Below are 19530 nucleotides of genomic sequence, written 5' to 3' on the forward strand. Positions count from 1 at the left end.
ATCAAAAAAGAGAACCAGTGTGGTAACTTTAATAAAAAGCACCTTAGTCCATAAAAAGGTGTGGGGTCTTTATAGAAAAGCCACTGCTTTGGGGGTGTCTGGCTTTTTCGAAAGCTGATTTTGAAAGCAGCCGGATTCCTCTTCCTCTGTTTATTTGTTCTGGTGAATTAGATTTAAGAGGCATTTTATTTGCAGTCTTTGGGTGGTCTGGAGACAGTTTGTGTGTGTGTGTGTGTGTGTGTGTGTGTGTGTGTGTGTGTGTGTGTGTGTGTGTGTGTGTGTGTGTGTGTGTGTGTGTGTGTGTATGCAGGCATGTGTCTCTATCAGTCTGACCTGGAGGAAATGAAATTAAAATTTAGTGCTACTTCTTATATCAACTCACCAAGAACAACTAAACAGTCACAAAGATCAATATTATTCTTTTATATAACACAAAGCACAAACTCTGTATTTTAATACACTTAGTAGGATGAAAAGCGAAGTGATTTTAGTGGTGCTAAAATTTGTTGTAGCTCATCTGGACTTGTAACGTTTTTGAAAAACTGCAATCAAGCTTATCTCTATTAAACAAGCTGAGATGCGTGTAATTGGATGCATTAAATCAAGTCCGAGCAGGATTTGTACTGGTTACCAAGCCAGCATGGAAGTCAGTCCACAAACAAGGAGACTAAGGGACAGATTTACTAAACGGGGCAAATTAGAGAGCGCAATTCCTAAAAAGGATGCGATATGAGTGGTAATATCTGCGGGTTATTAAAGTTAAGTTAAATAACACAGACACAACAGGTGATTTCCATAATGACCGATGCAATCTACTAAGAGCAGCGTAAATTAGTTTAGGGTCGCAAATAAGCAGAGATGATAAGTTGCACATGATCTACTAACGTGTGAGTTCAGCACCACGGACATCTCAGCTAACAAAGCCATAGGACACTGAAAAGTGCTGGTTTGCTGTAAGTTTTGAAACACTTGTGACTCCAATTTAATTTCCTCCGGTAAATAAAAAAATGGCTTGGCAAATAATATTTTTGAATATAAAAAGTTTGGTTCCAAAAGGCGATAAACGCCATTTAAAGAAATAGTTACCGCCAAATATCAGTATTGTATCTGGTCAGCATTAAAAAGTAAAATCTTAATTTTATGCATAATCCGATATCTGACCCTGTTATTCTGTCATCTTTTCTCCTTTTTTTTTTCAAACCGCGACAAACGGCAGTCCTTCTTCTCTACAGAATGCAATAAATCCGCTCAACAAATCACAGCGCACCACTCAACGCATTGTACACAATAATCGCGGTGCTTTGAATACACACAGAATCCTAGTTTTCCTCATCTACTTTGTACTTCATGATCTACAAACAAACAAAAAACAAAATAGTAATTTTGATGACACGATAAACCTGTGGTGGTTTTCTGGGGAAGGCGGGGAAGAAACGTAAGGCAAAACGATAGAATCAGGCACATCCAAATTAAATATGGGTGCAGGATTAAATATAAGTAACAAAAGAGAAAGATCCGCACACCAAAAAGCTCCCTTTCACATTATTTATTGGAGTGACTGTCTGAGGAAGGGTCGTAGAGACCCGACACGTCACTCCAATAAATAATGTGAAAGGGAGCTTTTTGGTGTGGGGAAGAAACGTAAGCCATCAAAATCTAATAATTTACGTGAGAGGCACTCGCGCGAAGGAAAAACACATTGACCCCAGGAGATCTTATAAAAAACGTTCCATTATTTTACTCGAAGTCAACGAAAATCGAGCAGGACCAAAACATTATACAGCTGATCGCTGTGAAAAAAGTTAAGCGACGACGTCACAAGGATGACAGCAGCAATGACAGTGTTCATAATATGTACAAAAATAAGTGTTTTGGTTAAAGCCATTAATGTTTATTTTTTTAATCAGTGTATACCACTAGTCAACTTAATGAATATAACATGGCAAAGATGAATGCACATTTATATATTGATTCAATAGATTTATAGCATTTTGAAAAAAAAAAACTTGTCATGGATTTATTGCATTTTTATAATAAATCTTTGAAAATCAAATTATGGATTTAAATTTTTAATGTTATTATAACCTAAAGATTCTATATGAAAGTTTGTAACAAAAAATTGTGGTTTTCATCTTGTCACTTTCTTGGTATAGGAAACACATTTTTACCGAAATTAGTCAAAAAGGATTTATTAAGTTTTGGAACCAAACTCTTCATATATTCCTCTGACATTCCAAATAAACGGTTACATGTGAAAAAAATCCTCTGCCTTGTATCACACGCTCTCTGATGACTCTTTATCAGCTACATTTATAGCCATTTCAAGCTCAAAACGAAGACATTTTGGCGTTATATAATGGTGCAAAAACACTAATATCACACGCACAAATATTAATAAATCGCATTGTGTGAATCATTTAACCCTAAAGGGGATCGCACACCGGCCGCGCAGCTCGGCGCCGCGCAGCGCCGCGTCGCGTCGCGCCTAGGAGAACTCGGAGGTATTGTAAACCGAAAGTGCACATTAAATAGCGCGAGCTTCGTCAGATAACGTCTATTTCAAAATGTAAAATATACTTTAGCAGCCAATGTTACTTGTTAATGATTTGGGACACATATGATGTTATGTAATGTTAAACTGTGTGAGTGGCGCTGTGTGGCGCGACAGGGATTTGAACAACTTCCTGAGTCACAGCTGGGCGGCGCGGACAGGCGCCACCTGTCGGCGCCGGTGTGCGTACACTCATAGAAAACAATGTGTTACATTTTTTTAGAACGGCGCGGCGCTGCGCGGCGCTGAGTTGCGCGGCCGGTGTGCGATCCCCTTAAGAGCCCTAAGGTCATTTTTACAATGTATTGTTCGTCTGGTTTTATTTTCTTAAAAAGCTTGTAAAACATCAACCCTGTAGTGCACAGAAAATCTACAAACATATTTTTTTTCAGGACAAGTTGGACTGTCAGAATATGTGTGTTGTATTGATGTCACATGAATGTAAAATAAGTTATGGGACCATAAAGACAAATAAAAAAATAAAACAGAAATTGAATCAATTATATATTTATTGTAATCACACACAAAATAATAAAAGCTAAGTATTTTTCCTCTGTAAAACAGTTGTCTCATGTCTTTGGAGTCCTTGAGCACAGAAATGAACATTATAAATTATACAGATCAAAAATTATTTACATTTTTACAAAAAAAGTCCAAGCGTTTTCATGACATTTATTGATGCCAAGCCTCAAGCCACATGCGTGATGACGCACACATGCGTGATGACGCACACAAACAGAAAGCATCAGTGGACATTGTAGCATTTAGCTAGCAGTAAACCCGATAGAAAAATCGATAAATTATGGACATCAAGTGGATACATCTAGGATGTAAGAGTTTGGATGCATTGCTGAACAACTCCGAAAAGAGGGACAAGTTTCAGGCTGAATAAAAAACCTTCTGTAAAAGCTAGAAAGACACCAAATATATCCCCGTGATGGCTAACTCCTCAGCTATTAGCAGAAAAAAACGGTACGAAGCTACGTTTTACGGTTAATAAATTATTTAAATATGAATCAGAGGTGCCGTTTTCAATCGTCGACGATTGATTAGGTTTCTGAGGGTTAATACTCTCCTTCCACAATTTTTTTTGGAGTCTGAAAGGAAAACTCCCATGAATGCATATGCAATAAGGTCAGTTGCAAAAATAACTAAAACGCACCTTTTCAGCGATAATTATCCACTGCGCGTCTTTAGGAAATCTCGACAGTCGTTATTTAACGCCAAAATGATGGTTTGCGCTGGCACAAACTGTTAGTAAATCTGGCCCTTAAGGATATAATCTCTAGCATCAGTTGCAAGTGCACCTCTTGAGATTGGGGAATAAGGCTTATAAACCACACCCATACACTCATCCCTAAACCTCACTCCAATCTGGGTCACGGCACCACTTAAACCGGTTCCACTTGACCTGCGCTTAGTGGGATTTGAACTGGAGGCCAAGTCAGCATGAGTCAGGCACACTAACAAGGAGGCTAAAGGCTATATGTTTACACATCTCACAGGTCATACCAGCAACTGTACCACCCACTTTACACGAGGCGAAAGAGAAAATATTCATTTGTGACTGATTTACATTTACATTTCAGCATTTAGCAGACATTTTGATTCAAAGTGACTTACAAAAGGAGAAAAACAATAGTAATTCTCTGGAGGCAATAATATGAGAAGTGATTGTTTCAGTGTTCTTACAGTCAATACCTGTTTAGGAAGCGAATAAAGGCTAGAATTTTTTTATAAGCAGATCATTCAACATATTTCTGACAATGTTGTGAGGGATGCAGCTGACTGGACAGAGTTTGGAAGAAAATTCAACCAGCAAGGAATAGTAAAGATGAATGAGCGGGAGAGTGATTTTGTGGTCATTTGTGAGGGTGCCGCAGGGTTCTAGATGGGGTGTAGATGTACAACACCGAGTAAAGGTATACAGACCCAGTGGTCGTTCTGCAAGCGAGCAGCAATGACCTGAACTTGATGTGTGCAGCAAATTGTAGCCAATGAGGAGAGAGATTTTCATTTCATTCAGTGCCCACACCATGTTGCAATCCAGGGGCAACAGGTGACAAGTAGATTTAAACCAAAGGTATTCAAAATCACTCTTGATCCTAAAGCGAAGGCTTAAAGATGACAGATGACAACATTCTTGTTAGCACTGTGATTGCTGATGAGAATGTGTGCAATACACCTGAAATGATTAATCATAGAAAGCACATCAGCATAAAGAGGCAGACGCCAAGTCACACACACAGAGAGTGTGAGAGAGAGAGAGAGAGAAAGAGACAGAGAGAAAGAGAGTTACATTCATTTTACATTAATTCCTTTTGAGTGTAAAATACATTCTTGCTACCATCTGCCTGTTGCCCTCGGCGAATGTTAGAGTTGCCCTTATGGTAATATGAGACAGATGTGGCACCTTTTGACAGGCAGATGTGATACACACAAAGAGAGAAACACAGTCAAGGCATTAAAACAGAACAAGACCGTCCCTGTGTGCAGATCAAAAACTGTTGGCGTAGAGCTTGTTCATTTGCATTCTGGAATAAAAGTCTCCTTGTTTCTTCAAACAGCTTTTTGGCTGACAGTGATTTCAGGTCAACAGTCTCACAAAGAGAAACCGATTTATATTTAATGACTACTCAATCAAGATTAATCAGGTTTATCTTAAAGAGCACCAATTATCTGATTCACATTTTTTACATTTCCTTTGGTGTGTAAGTGTATATTAGTACATGTTAACGATATCCAAAGGGTAAATACCCCAAAGTAAACGATGACGCGAGTTATCATCTCCAACGTAAATCTCTTTTCTTGGACTACAACAAACACATGGATTGTAGCCAACAGTTTACTTCTTTGGATTGGTGATGTAGTAAAGACCGACATTATCATAAATCCTCCCACTTCAGACTCAGAATACAATGCTAACAGGAGTTAACTTACAGGCTGACCGAATATTTTAAACATGGTAAGAAGCGTCACATTTCATTTCCGTCTGAAGTCAGAGGTATTCAGGCCAATCACAACAGATTACCTGAACAATCAGTTTTCCACATTAATCAGTGCATTTCAAGAAGAGAGGGAAATCTGGAGCTACGGTATGTGGAAAATAATGTGTTTTTTAACCATAAACCATGCAAAGACATTGTGTCTCATTCACTAAGCATGCATACGCACAAATTTGTGCGTGAGATGTGCGTACGGATGTGTTCACAAACAAATCATGATTTAACAAAATTTTTCGTAAAAATGAATTCTAAATGTACGCAAAAATTCAAGAAAACCTAAAACCACCCGTACGCAATAATCATGTATGCTATAATCAAAAACTAGGCTATAATTATAATGTTTATAATAATGTTAATTTATAAAATTTACGTGATTATATTTTATATTATAGTATTTTCTGTATTATTTATTATTAAACATAATCTATATTATTATTGTTATTATTATTATATACACATTATATTATATATTATACAACAGTCGAATCTGATTGGCTAAGAGCTATGCGATATTGTACTGATAACGGCAAAGTAACTGCTTCACCTTTCGTATCATTCCGCCACCTAGTGAATGGAGGTCCTAAACAGGCTCATCTCTGAATGGAAAAACACAGACGCCCTGTTTTTAAACACTCTCCATGTGTCTCATTAGTTCACTAGCTCATAAATCAGTCTGTGAATCCCCAATCGGAAGTTATTATTCCGTCAAAGATCAGCGCTCTTGGATGTTACGTTAAAGTTAATGGGAGTTATGTCTTGTCACATCGTGTGGACGACTAACACTTGGAAAGAGGAATTTAAACACTCATTTTTTTTCTGGAGCTATATCTCTTATCAGAACGCGAAAACACCGTGGAACTGCAGGTAAGAACCGCAGCTTTTAAATGTGGACATTGATCATTTATTTAATCGCGGAGTGACTATTAAAACATGTCATGAGATATCGCCACTGGTATATTTATAAGCAGCATGCAAAAACATCTCTCTGACACTTATAAAAAACAGTTTTATATAGTACTGACAAGAACGAAGTCTAATAATAACCGAGTGCTTGTGTCGCGTTAAGATGAAATGGTAAACCAATAGTAACATTATAGAAGTATAGTTTTATTAACTTTTACCTCGCGCCAAAACAATAACAACACAAAAGACACTAAATATGAATAAGAAAACAAGTAATAGTTTCATCATGACACCAAATACTGCTGATTTGATCTAATTTTTGACCATCAGGCCAACATGAGAGCCAGGGAATCCCTGTCAGAGATGTAGCCCAGAGAGGGCGGTGGTCAGCGGGGCGAGTGAACACTGACGTCCGCTCATGCTTTGGTTCCCATACGTACCGAATCTCACTAAGCAAACGTTCAAACAGGCACTATCTTTACTAATCGACTGTAGATTTAAATATAATAATACATATATATTCTCGACTGAACTAATCTTAAAACTACACTTTGTGACCAAGAAATTGTAATATTTAAAAACGGCGAATCCATCCATTGAGTTAATATGAGATTCAAAGCAGCCGAAAATGTTACCTGTCATTCTGGCCGCCCTCAAATCCGTGGCGGAAGAAGTAGTTCTCAAACAAAGAGGCTTTTAAAATTACTCCGTTGTTGTTTTCTAGTTTTCGTTTTTCAAACGTGTGCTGTCGAACTGTTATAGCCTACTTATTTTTTTTAAACATATAAAGAAGATCAAATCTTCACGCTTTCCTTCCTCACTTTTTAAAGGATAATTCCGGTATTTAACACTTTGAGTCTCATTTCTGGTTTGTTTTGGATGAACTACAGTGATGGACACTGAAATTTTGACAATGGGTCGTGTCTTGACTTTTTGACTCGTTTAGAAGCGTCTCTTGACTGCTTCAAAATGGAAGTCAATGGCCATGCACAAACATGTCAGTAAAACAACACTTAACGTTCATTTTCAAAACTGTACTACTCACAGAGTGGTTTGTGATGTTTGTTGATGATAAAAAAATTGTCTAAAGAACACCACGAACCACTCGGTGAGTAGCACAGTTTTGAAAATGAACGTTAAGTGTTGTTGTCTGTTTTATTTTTGATACAAATGCGCGTCTCTGTCATATTTAAATGTCATAATTGTTAACGCATCCAATACTTATTTAAAGGAACAGTATGTAAGAAATTTATATAAATTAATCATAAAATGGCCCTGAAATGTCACTAGACATTAAGAAATCATTTTCATTTCAAATACTTATATCACTGACAGTGGTACAGGCATGATATTGTCATTTAAAAAGTGGAGTTGCAGCCCTCAACTGATGTTTATGTTGTCATTTTGTGTATTGGCCACCAGTTGTGTGATTGCAGTACCAGTTTTAGCCACAAGTTTTATGATTGCAATACCCGTTTTGGCCCCAATCCTACATACTGTTCCTTTAATGTTACTCCAGTCGGTGGACAGCACTGGCTTTCTCCAGCGACAGCAAAACCTTCCAAATAAAAAATGCGAAGCAAATCGGAACTTTACCAATAATAAAAATGATCAGGGATTTCTTTTAGAGCTCTTTTGCTTTTATGACAAACTGCTCTAAAATTTTCTGTGGACCAGCACTGCGCTGCGGAAAACTCCGTGTATGGAACTTGTTTGAGCGTGTTTTATGCAAATTACCAACCTCGTGCTCGCGGCCACTCATGTAGAACACTCCAAATTCACTAACGTAAGAACAAGGATAAGATCAAATGAATTAGGCGGAACGTTTTCGTACTTGTACTTCAACTGTGCGTATAAATACGAAAAACGTACGCAATTATTAGTGAATGAGACCCAATGTATTATACCAAATACACAAAAGAGCTTTTTTTTAGCAATGAATCATGTGCACTTTAAATTATGTCTAACTAATAGACACAAGATGGCAAATGCATTATCAAAATCTTAAATATTTGCAGACTCCTCTGAGCTAAACACAACTATATTCATCGGCCAGATGTCTACTGGGATTATTATATCAATGAGATTTCTTTATTTGAAATCTCGCATCTCTTCAGGCAATGTTTTTTCTCTTTGCCTGACATTTGTACCTCTCCTCTTTTTAAATTATTCACTGCTCAACGGTGGCTAAATGTCATCACCTCCACAAGGGCCCTTCCAGACTCTTTCAGAGGGGTAAAAGAATGAGAGTAAAAAAAATCAAGACGTTCCCCTCTTTCTAAAAACAGAAGGATGAAAGGACCCAACCCTACAGCTGTCCTTTAGGAAAAGAAAGGAATATCTTTATCCCGAAACCTGTCGGGGTGTATCCGTCGTATCGCAGTTGCCGGTTGGAATATTCATTAAAGCGTGGTCTACATTAAAGGCCTAATTAGACTGTAGCATTTTAATTCATGAGGCTCCAGATGGTTAGCAGAATACTTTTTGTTGCAAACCCTTTTCCTCAGAGTAAAGCTCACAACAAACAGATTTATTTAGGAGAACGCATGTGTGTCTATTAGAATGTAAATGTGTATTTATTCATTTGTACAGATAAGGCTGGGAAGTTTTAAGAAACTATGAGATGTGCTTTTCATTCAATCATCAATGTTAAGATTGTGTTCACTATAGACTGCTGATATCCTATGACAAGACCGACAGTTGTCTTTTCTCACTAAAAAACCTCTTTCTCCTTCCATTATATGTTTTAAAATGTCCTGCTGCAGTAAATGAGAACAATAGTGTCTGTAGGAGCAGACCGAGAGAAACCTTGAATAGAACATACTGAAAAACAAGCTTTTAAATCCATGACTCACTTTTTTAAAAACACATTTCAACACTTTCTCAGATTTAACACGTATAACATGATGATCTATGAATAAACTTTATTTTTAAAGTCTGAGGCTACCATACAGTATTATGTAAATGTACAACAAAAAAGCATGCTAAGCCGATGTCAGGCTTTAGGCAAGCTTGTGGGAATTCTGTATTTGCTGATATATGAGGTGTTTCATGTGGTGTGTACAGTATTTAGCATACAGCAATTCATTGTTTCCATTAAATTTGCTGATCCATATCTGATTACTCCACGCTTTTGCGTTGCAAGAAGCGCAGAATGAAAGTAAAAAAATTGATAAAAGGAGAAATAGACACCACAACTACAATACATATATTAAGGTGAAGAATGAATGTGCTTCACATCAGTGAGTGAAACAGTTTATACATTTATATGAAAAAACAAAACAACCGTTTCTCTGTTATTGTTTACCTTTTTCCACGTACAAAACAAATACCAGCACTCCCAGCTTAATTTTATGGATGGAATCCCTTAAATTAACTTTCTCAAGTTACTCAAAAAAAAAAAAAAAACACATGGGCACAGAATATATGTGCATTCGTAGGACATATGCTTGACTTCATTAGCCCTCCGGCGCAACGTTATGCAAGAATACCATTTTTCTGCTGCAAATATTAACATTCTCCAATCTGTTGTATTGCTCGCAGGGAAATAGATATGACACAAAGAAGCACACTTTAAATAAATCACAATTATGAAGCACCACCGGCTCCAGCCTGGAGGGGTAAGTGTCCCTCCTCTCCTATCTCAAGCCAAACAAACAACACCTGCGCTGAGTGACAAGACTAATAACCAATTAACAGCCAATTACACCCAAATTACTTTAGCGTGAGCAACACCCGATCATTCTGAGAAAATAAATCGGGGGGCGTGGCCTTTCGGCATGCTAAAACCGTAACCCTACGTTGAGATGGAATTAGCAATCATCAAAGCACTAACATAACGTAATTAGGTTTACGAATACGAAATGAGCATAAAATACGCTGTGTTTATGGTGCACAGTGAAATGAAGAGCGACGTGAGCGTATGCAAATGAAAAGTCGGGACTTAGTTCAAACCTGGAAAATATTTAAGCAGCTAAATGGCAATGAACAGCACCCGCTGTGACTCCTGTGAAATCTGCTTTGAAGTTAAAAAGGTTCCTAAATAAATAAAGAAAGACAGCTCCTCCTTTTCTCCAGGGAGGTGGAGATTTCCTGTGCATACATTCGATATTCGTGCGCCTCCCTCAAGCTCATCAAGCTCCCGCATGCTCACTCCATCCTTTCGTTTTTCTTCTCTTTTATACTTACAAACAATTTGCTCTTTTTTTCCCTCGAAGTAGTAGATAAAGTCATGTCTGACATTAATTTGTAATGTTAAAGTCTTGCACCAAACTAATCACACATTATGCTCATAATACGAATGATGGGGATTTAATTTGCTGCATATTAAAAGGGTGAAATTACTCATCACTTTGAAAGAAAGACAAAGTGAAAGAGAGAGAGAGAGAGAGAGAGAGAGAGAGAGAGAGAGAGAGAGAGAGAGAGAGAGAGAGAGAGAGAGAGAGAGAGAGAGAGAGAGAGACGAAAAGACAAATGCACAAATCCACGCCAGGAGTCGTTGCTTAAAGGAGACACGCACAAATAAATTCTGTTGTGTAATCGACATTACAATTAATTAGCTGGGGGCTTGTTCACAGGTCTACTGGAAGAGAGGACTGAACTCTATCTAGCTTGAACAGAAACACAGCCCACCTTTCTATCTGCTAATGGGGTCAGAGAAAGAACAGGAGGAAGAATAGAGGAAGACCTTAGGGAATGAGAGGAAGCTGTAAAGAATATGACAGGAATGGGATTATAAGAGATTGTGCCGAAGGTGTAGATAAACTGAATAAAGAGACTGTAGTTAGAGACAATATGAGGAGGAGGAGGAGACAGAACACTTGTAGATGAAGAGGAGAAATCACAATGGTTGCAATAATGGCAGCTGCAGGATTGGAGGTTCTGCTTATCAGTTGAAATTCTTATTTTTGGAGTCTGTTATTATATGTAACAAATGTGTGCATTAGTTGGACCGGCCTTTTTATTTATGTATTGTTGCATTTGAGTTAAAATGCAAAATTCATGATACTATTGTTTTAAGCTTTCATTACAAATAATCATGTGTCATAATGTTTAAAAAAATTGAAATGGGTACAGTATGAGCTGGTCTTGTACCTTTAAAGAAAATAGCTGCATTTGGGCGTAGCTAAGATGGCTATACCGATTAAACAGATTTTATTAAAGGGGTCATACATGACATTGCTAAAAAAGAACGTTATTTTGTGTATTTGGTGAAATGCAATGTGTTTACATGGTTAAAGGTTCGAAAAACACATTATTTTCCACATACCATACTTTATTGTTGCTCCTCTATGCCCTGTCTTTCTGAAATGCATTTTTATGCAGCTCACAGATCTCAAATGTGCTATGTGATCTGATTGGCCAACTATCCAGTGCATTGTGATTGGCTGAATACCTTAAGTCTGTGACAGAAATGTTATGATCAAAGGGGTGCAAACTCATCAGGGGTGAAAAAGGTGAAAAAGACACAAGCGCAAGTTTGGTGTGTCTCATCACATCCATCACGTTACAATATATATATATATATAGTGGTATTATTAACAAATGACTTATCTGTGAGCTTCATTATTTTAAAAAAATGTGTGTGTGCTCATAATCTTTAATCAAAAATGCAAATCTCCTCCCCTGCTCAAAACGATCTCTCTTCACTTCCGGTCATAAGTATGGCAGGTTGGCGGGGTCCGGGAGAAGATCGCAGAGATTAGCAATTAGCAACATGACCCAACTTCAAACAATCCAATCAGATCTCGATGGACAAATTCAAATCCAGCCCTGCCTTATTTCATTTCAGAAGCCAGTTTCACTCGGATATACGTCACCACGGGGAAAAAAGGCACTTCTGAGTCATGGGGACTTTAAGTCAAGCAATGCCGTCTATACCTGACACATCAAACTTGCAACACTGTATTCGTGTAAAACAAATAAAACTCCCTCAATGTCTCATTTAAAAGAGAAGCAGAGTAGATCTCGAAATCACAATTGTTCTGTCTTTGGCGCAAAAAGTCACTGAAAGTGTTTACTGCCCATTTAGTTGTGGTTTTTTTGTATTGACCTCATCTTTGTCGTAGACTTTAAAGAAAAGACGCACACAGGTAACTCGCGCACGCATCGCTCTACGAGAACCTCCGCCTCCGCTTCGAGTTGTTCTTCGCCTCAACGTCGTGCATTAAAAACCTTTAATGTGTGGCTAGCTGTGGATTATCCATTACAATATATTGTTAATTTTTGTTCATAATGCATTTACTAATGTGAACAAATACAACCTTTTTGTAAAGTGTTACATACATTTGTATATAATATTATTCAGTACATATTAACAAATAATTCAGGGTCTGTTCTGTTCAGAGTAAATAGGTTTAATACAGTATGAATATAAACTCTGAACGAACAACTTGAATCAAACTCCTGTACAATTCGACGTGTACAATGCGTTGCTTAAATACATGTACAAATGTTACTTTTTTGTCACCACACGCAGAGCAACGTGACATGGGCGCATAACCTCGAAAATACTATGAGATAAGTGTGTGCGCTCAATATGCACAGACTGCTTAACCTTCAGCAGCAAATAAGGTGACTATACATTGTAAAACATAACCCACCAAACTGGCAAGTGATTTGACATCATTACCACAATGGCTGGACATGATCTTCATAATTTCATTCACTGCCACCCTGTCGCAGACCCCCCTCACCCCTCATTTTCAAAAACTCATCAGATCTAGATGAATCACATTTTTTTTTTTTTATCCAAAACGGCAAATTTCACTTAAAGGTGACAAGTTTGCACCCTGGCCCCTTATGATATTTGGAATTTCAGCTCCCAAAGCGTCTCCATGACAACGCAATAACAAAGTTACACCTTCCTTCTTCGCATAAACTTTGGGTGGTGTTATGCCAAACAGTGACATAGAAATGTGGGGGTGTGTTAGGAAGGCGTGGATGAGCATTTTAGAAAGAATATCTCTCTGGGGTTTTTACTTTAATCTTTGCGACTTTACGGATCTGCTATATGCACAAACATCTTTTAACACATCGAAGACAAAGGAAAACTGAAGAAAATGACACATTTAAATGGAGATTGTTTTGCTGGAGAAAGAAAATAGTACATACTAATGTATGTTTGGATGGCACACTGCACTGTGTACAGACTGCACAGACACACAAATAGATCGTCTCTCTTACCTGTCTCAGGGTGGCAGGTCCCATGTTGATTGCAGTTACAGGGTACACAATGGGAGAAGGGTCCACCATTAGGGGTCTCCCTGGTGAATCCAGGGGCACAGAGCTCACAGAATTGTCCCATGAATCCCGTGGGACATGAGCACACTTCCACCCACGAAGCAAGTGGACCGTGTCCTCCCATATAAGTCAACTGGACGGCAGATTCAAGGGTTACCATGGAGAGTTGAGAGGTGTCTGTAAAAGAGAAAAGAAATGTGAAAAACTGTGAAGAAAGGGTGGTGGCTGATGTATGGGCTTCGCTGAAGAAGGAAAGCCGTACAATGATGAGTAACAATTCATACATTGCCGGTTTATGCACTGGTCTTTATTTGGTTTCTTTTGGAACAATTTCGGTTAGTGGAGGAAAACTTGCCATATTGTGTCTAAAAGTAACTTACTCAATATTGTCATCTTGTTAATATAACTCTGTATACCAGTCACATTACCTTCGGCTCAACCTTCAGACTTGTGCCTTCGGCCGAAACCTGGTTGTGTTGATATTCAGTACATCAGCTCTTGCTCGTGTGATACTGCTTAAGCGTTTCTTCTTGCATTCTAAGCTAGTTGCCACACTGCTACTAAGCTAAGCCACTACTTGTTATGCCAGATTCACTTTAGGAAAAGTAATCACGGTGTCCGATCCAATTGCAATTGCCCTCACGGTGTATCACAGCTAGCCTGCCTGCTAAAGCTCACCTTTGCTTACACACAGACATGGACCACTGGGTGCAAACAGATTGAATCTTTGATCACCGTATGAATAAATGAAGAAGGAATGAATTAATCAATAAGGACTGGGTGGAGGAGAGGTGGAACATGGCGAAGGTGAGTGGGTCTTTGTTTCTCATAGATCCATGCTGCTTCATAAATAGTTAGAGGGAGCCTGTACACAGACAACTTTCTCTCTCTCTCTCTCTCTCTCTCTCTCTCTCTCTCTCTCTCTCTCTCTCTCTCCCTCTCTCTCTCTCATCTCAGGGTCCTTTGCTTCTCAGCCTCTGAATCTTCAAACCACAGTTACTGCAAATTAGATTGATCTGCATGCATGTTGTTGTAGTATCTATAGTGCAAATTTGTCTATATAGAAATTGATTACAATCAGCATATTGTGGCTGAGAAGTTAAAGGAAAACACCACTGTTTTTTCAATATTTGATTAAGTTATTACCTTAACTAAGATGAATGAAAACATACCTATCTTTTTTCAATGCGTGCATTTTTAATCTTTGTACAGCGTGTCGTGAATGTGTTAGCATTTAGCCTAGCCCCATTCATTCCTTAGGATCCAAACAGGGATGAATTTAGAAGCCACCAAACACTTCCATGTCTTCCCTATTTAAAGACTGTTACATGAGTAGTTACACGAGTAAGTATGGTGGCACAAAATAAAACGTTTGTTTGGATCTTAAGGAATGAATGGGGCTTGGTTAAAACTTAACACATTCACGAGGTGCTGTACAAAGATTAAAAGTGCGCGAATTGAAAAAAAGATGAATTTGTCTAAGTTGAAGTAAGAACATAGTAAAATATTGAAAAACTGTGGTGTTTTCCTTTAACGCACATACACTCATTTTAACAAAGCAGTTTCTTGAATCAATAACAGCAACTGTGTAAGAACTGGGAGATGAATAATAATGGTCTTTGGTGAGCTTTAATTTACTTCCTTTGATAAAGAAAACACAAAGAGACAGAGATTGAATGTGTGTGAGAGAAAAAGAGGATGAGACTCATGCTGATTAGCTAAAAAGCATGTATGTGTGTACAGGTTGGCAGGTATGAACCCAGTTTCTTGTAATTTACTCTTTCGGCAGCTCCATACTGATGTATGCATGTGTGTCGTGACAAACTTAAATTCATAATGTTTAGCTTATTTATTCAAATTACAGCAAATTTAAAGAAATATAACACATGCATGCTTTTCAGCCATGATAACTGTGCCACAATCAAAAGCAAATCTCTTAATTTAAAACCTATTTATGATGATTTACTTTAAAGCAAAAAACAATTTTTTTATTTAATTGACCTTTTACAATATTTTAATACATTTTGCAGTAAATTTAGTACTGAACAACTTAAATTGTGCATACATCCGGCCATATGACATACAATCAATATCCAATCACAGGTCAGGGGAGAATTTAGGGGCATGGCACAGACTGCAGGCTCACCAGAAAAACGACTATTTGATCGCTTATTAAAGTACAGCAAATCTAATTCCTGTCATGAATTCGGGGTGATAAATGTGTGCAATGTAGCAAATATAACCCAGCCACAACCCAGAACTCAGTTCAGACTTGACTTGCTGCACCTGCCTCATGAATTTCAAACTTTATTTGTTCAGTGACTCAATCATAGACTGTAAAAAAGATGGACAATACGTCTCTATAGAGTTCCATTGTAAAAAAAACGAAGCCAAAATGCCAGCTGACATCTTGCGCCGATGACATCATTTGGACCAGAGTAGTGATCATGAGTTGGAGCAGCAGTAAAAAGGCCCTGCCTTTTTAACCGTTTATGATAAAAGAGACGCTCACATTTACAAAATACACGCAAGACACTCAATTAACAGTAAACTCTGATTATGCATGAAATTATGCGAGTATCTGGCAAACGTGAGCGTCAATTTTATCATAAACCCTTTTGACGTGTCTGCAGCAGGCACTTATTTTGACAAGACACGTGATGCACACAGGATCTCTCTCTATATTTTGAAATTACGAACCACACACATGTTTAACAGCATCTAATAAACAACTTAAACCAAACCTATATTTTGGTATATTACATGTATATCAATATGATAATAAATAAATAAAATAACAGAAACCATAATTTGGAAAAATTTGAGAGGGCAGCACTTTATGACCTTTACTGCAGCTAGCCATCAAAAGGCGATCAAAATGTTTTGGCTTCAATTTTTAGGACGTGTGTGGCACCCTTGGACTCAATTCTTTAATCTTTCGTAAATTGCAGGGATTGACATGTTTATTTTTTAAAACACCATTCATTCATAAATCACAGGTCAGGGGACAATTTTGGGGGCATGGCCAAGGCTACAGGCTCTGCAGAAAAAACAACTATTTGATGCATATTACAGTAAAGTACAGTATATTCTGTCCGGTTCGAGTAAAGATCACATTTTATTTTGAGATGAATGATCTAATTTTCATGCTTGCCCAAACATACACCCATATAAACAATCACTCACAGTTCTGGCCTCCTGCGTTGTTGACATGTAGAGCAGTCAAATTGTAGAGCATTCTGAGAAATTCATACGTGGTTATAGATGGCTGTACATCCATCTCTGTCAACCTGGGAACATTAAAGAGTAATAACAAGGTTTTAGAGTAATCAGAGTGGTTTTTAATACATTGCTATGCGGTTGCTATGGTATTCATAGTGATTTTTAGTGGATTGCTAAGTGGTTTCTAGGATGCTCTGGGGTTTTACTGTTACTGGCCTCCAAATCTCTAAAATTAAGGTCCCTAGATATTATGTTTCTAAGCTAGATATTTTCCTATAAGGCAAATATTTTTAGCACTACTTCCCACCTTTTCAATTATCACATATGCAGGTGGCATGCCTGTTGTTCTTGTTTTTCCATAATATTAATAATCTATCTTCTCTGTCCCTGCTAAAAGATTATAAAAAGAAAAACAAACAGAAAAAAAACAAAATATGATCTATTTTAGGTCATCTTACTATTTACCATTAGCTATAGCATTTACAATTCAGCCATTTAGCAATAGCTACGGTATAATTGCTTATTTTTTTACCTTTTGACAATTTTGATGATTCTAGCAAATTACATGAAAACGTGTTTTATTATTTCATACATTTAATTTCTGTGATAAATCTCTTTTTTCAACCATGACAGATATACATACAGGTACATTTGAGCAATATAACAAACATTAACATTGTCAGCAAGCACATTCTCAGTTCAACACTGACTTGCTGTGCACCTCCCTTATGCATTTAACAAACTTTTTTTTCTTCATTTAAAGGGGCCATGGCACAAGACTTTTTAAAGATGTCAAATAAATCTTTGGTGTCTCCAGAGCACATATGTACATTTTAGCTCAAAAAACCATATAAATAATTTATTATAGCATGCTAAAATTTCCACTTTGTAGGTCTGTGCCAAAATGTGCCGTTTTGGGTGTGTCCTTTAAAATGCAAATGAGCTGATGAAATTCAAACACTTATCACAATGATGGTGGATTGTTGCAATTAAAACTCAATTGTGCTTTTCTCTGCATTAAATGGCAGTGCTGTGGTTGGATAGTGCAAATTAAGGGGTGGTAATAATAAGAGCTTCTTATGACATCATAAGGAGGGCCAAATTTCAACGACCTATTTTTTCATGTGCTTGTAGAGAATGGTTTATCAAAATTAAGTTACTGGGTTGATCGTTTTCACATTTTCTAGGTTGATAGAAGCACTGGGGACACAATCATAGCACTTAAACATGGAAAAAGTCAGATTTTCATGCCATGCCCCCTTTAATCAATTCTTAAAACTTTTCTAAGCTGCAGGGATTGGCATGTTTTTTAAACACCAGCATCCATTTATAAAAGTGGAAAAAGGCCTCTCAGAAGGCCATGCAAACTTCCTAAAAAAGCATAGTTTCTAGGAAGATTGTTTACTTGGTTATCTCACACAAAAACTGAAGAAAAAATTGATGACAGCACACAAAAGAGCATAATTATAGACAGATCAAGCAAGCGTCTTGTCATCCGGTAGCATCCCTTTCGTTCTTTTCATTCTTTTGTAAATAAAGTTGCTCTTACCACATTCTCTTTGCTCTTAACTCTTTCTCAGCAGAAACATTTTTGAACTTTACTTGTCTATTGCCAGGCTCATGAATCTTGTCTGCAGTATTCCACAGAAAGCACCACAGATTTCTGCTGATTCCTCCCCTTATATTTTTGTTTACTAAATATTTAGCATTGCCATGTGTGACTTCCATTGCCAGGGTGGCCATGTTGAGCATTGCATTGTCCCCTATTCATAGTAATAAAAGTGCTCAATCTTGTTATGTCCAATGCCTTCCTAAATAACAAAATATATCATAATAAATAATTTATTTCAACATTGTTTCAACGTGATGTGGCCGGTGATGTAGTTGAACAATGAGATACAGGCAGAGACATGAGTCATGGCAAGCTAGTTGTTAGTACCCTTAGTTCCATTTAAAGGGGAAATATCATGAAAATCTGACTTTTTCCATGTTTAAGTGCTATAATTGGTTTCCCAGTGCTTCTATCAACCTTGAAAATGTGTAAAAGATCAACCCAGTAACTTAGTTTTGGTAAACCATTCTCTGCAAGTATGTGAAAAAAAGGTAATTGAAATTGGGCTCCACTTGTGATGTCAAAAGGGGATAATACTTCCCCCCTTAATCCGCACGATCCAACCACTATACTGTCATCATCACTGTACTGCCCACCTACAAAGTGGCAATTTTAACATGCTATAATAAATTATCTATATGGTATTTTGAGCTAGAACTTCACATATGTACTCTGGGAATACCAAAGATTATTTGACATCTTAAAAAAGTCTTGTGAAATGTCCCCTTTAACACTTTTAATTGTATCAAAATCCATCCTAAAGAAAATTAAATGAGGGCAGGAAAAGTTGACTCCATCTGGTCCTATTACCAATGTTTACGATACAATACAAACATGAAGTACAAATGACACAGTTTCAAGATGGCCTGCTTTCTCTTATTATAAACCAGTTGTCTTTTATAGTGCATAAGTCAATGCAGTCACATACTGTAATTTAAAAAAAAAAAAATCTCGTCCAATAACATTAATAACATTACCTTGTTATTTTGCCAAAC

The 19530-nt window shown here is 37.4% G+C and overlaps 1 protein-coding gene across 3 annotated transcripts in view; it reads right to left on the bottom strand.

Moving 5' to 3' along the window:
- Positions 1-19530, bottom strand: part of lamc3 (laminin, gamma 3) — a 99908-nt gene that overhangs the window by 21984 nt on the left and 58394 nt on the right. For all 3 annotated transcript variants that reach the window (XM_055199618.2, XM_055199616.2, XM_055199617.2), the window contains 2 exons: positions 16888-16991; positions 13645-13878 (listed from right to left, as the gene is read on the bottom strand). In XM_055199618.2, the coding sequence (XP_055055593.2) occupies positions 13645-13878; positions 16888-16991 (338 nt within the window). The remainder of the gene's footprint in view (positions 1-13644; positions 13879-16887; positions 16992-19530) is intronic.

Source organism: Misgurnus anguillicaudatus, chromosome 22 (genome assembly GCF_027580225.2).
Source record: "Misgurnus anguillicaudatus chromosome 22, ASM2758022v2, whole genome shotgun sequence".
Lineage (NCBI taxonomy): Eukaryota > Metazoa > Chordata > Actinopteri > Cypriniformes > Cobitidae > Misgurnus > Misgurnus anguillicaudatus.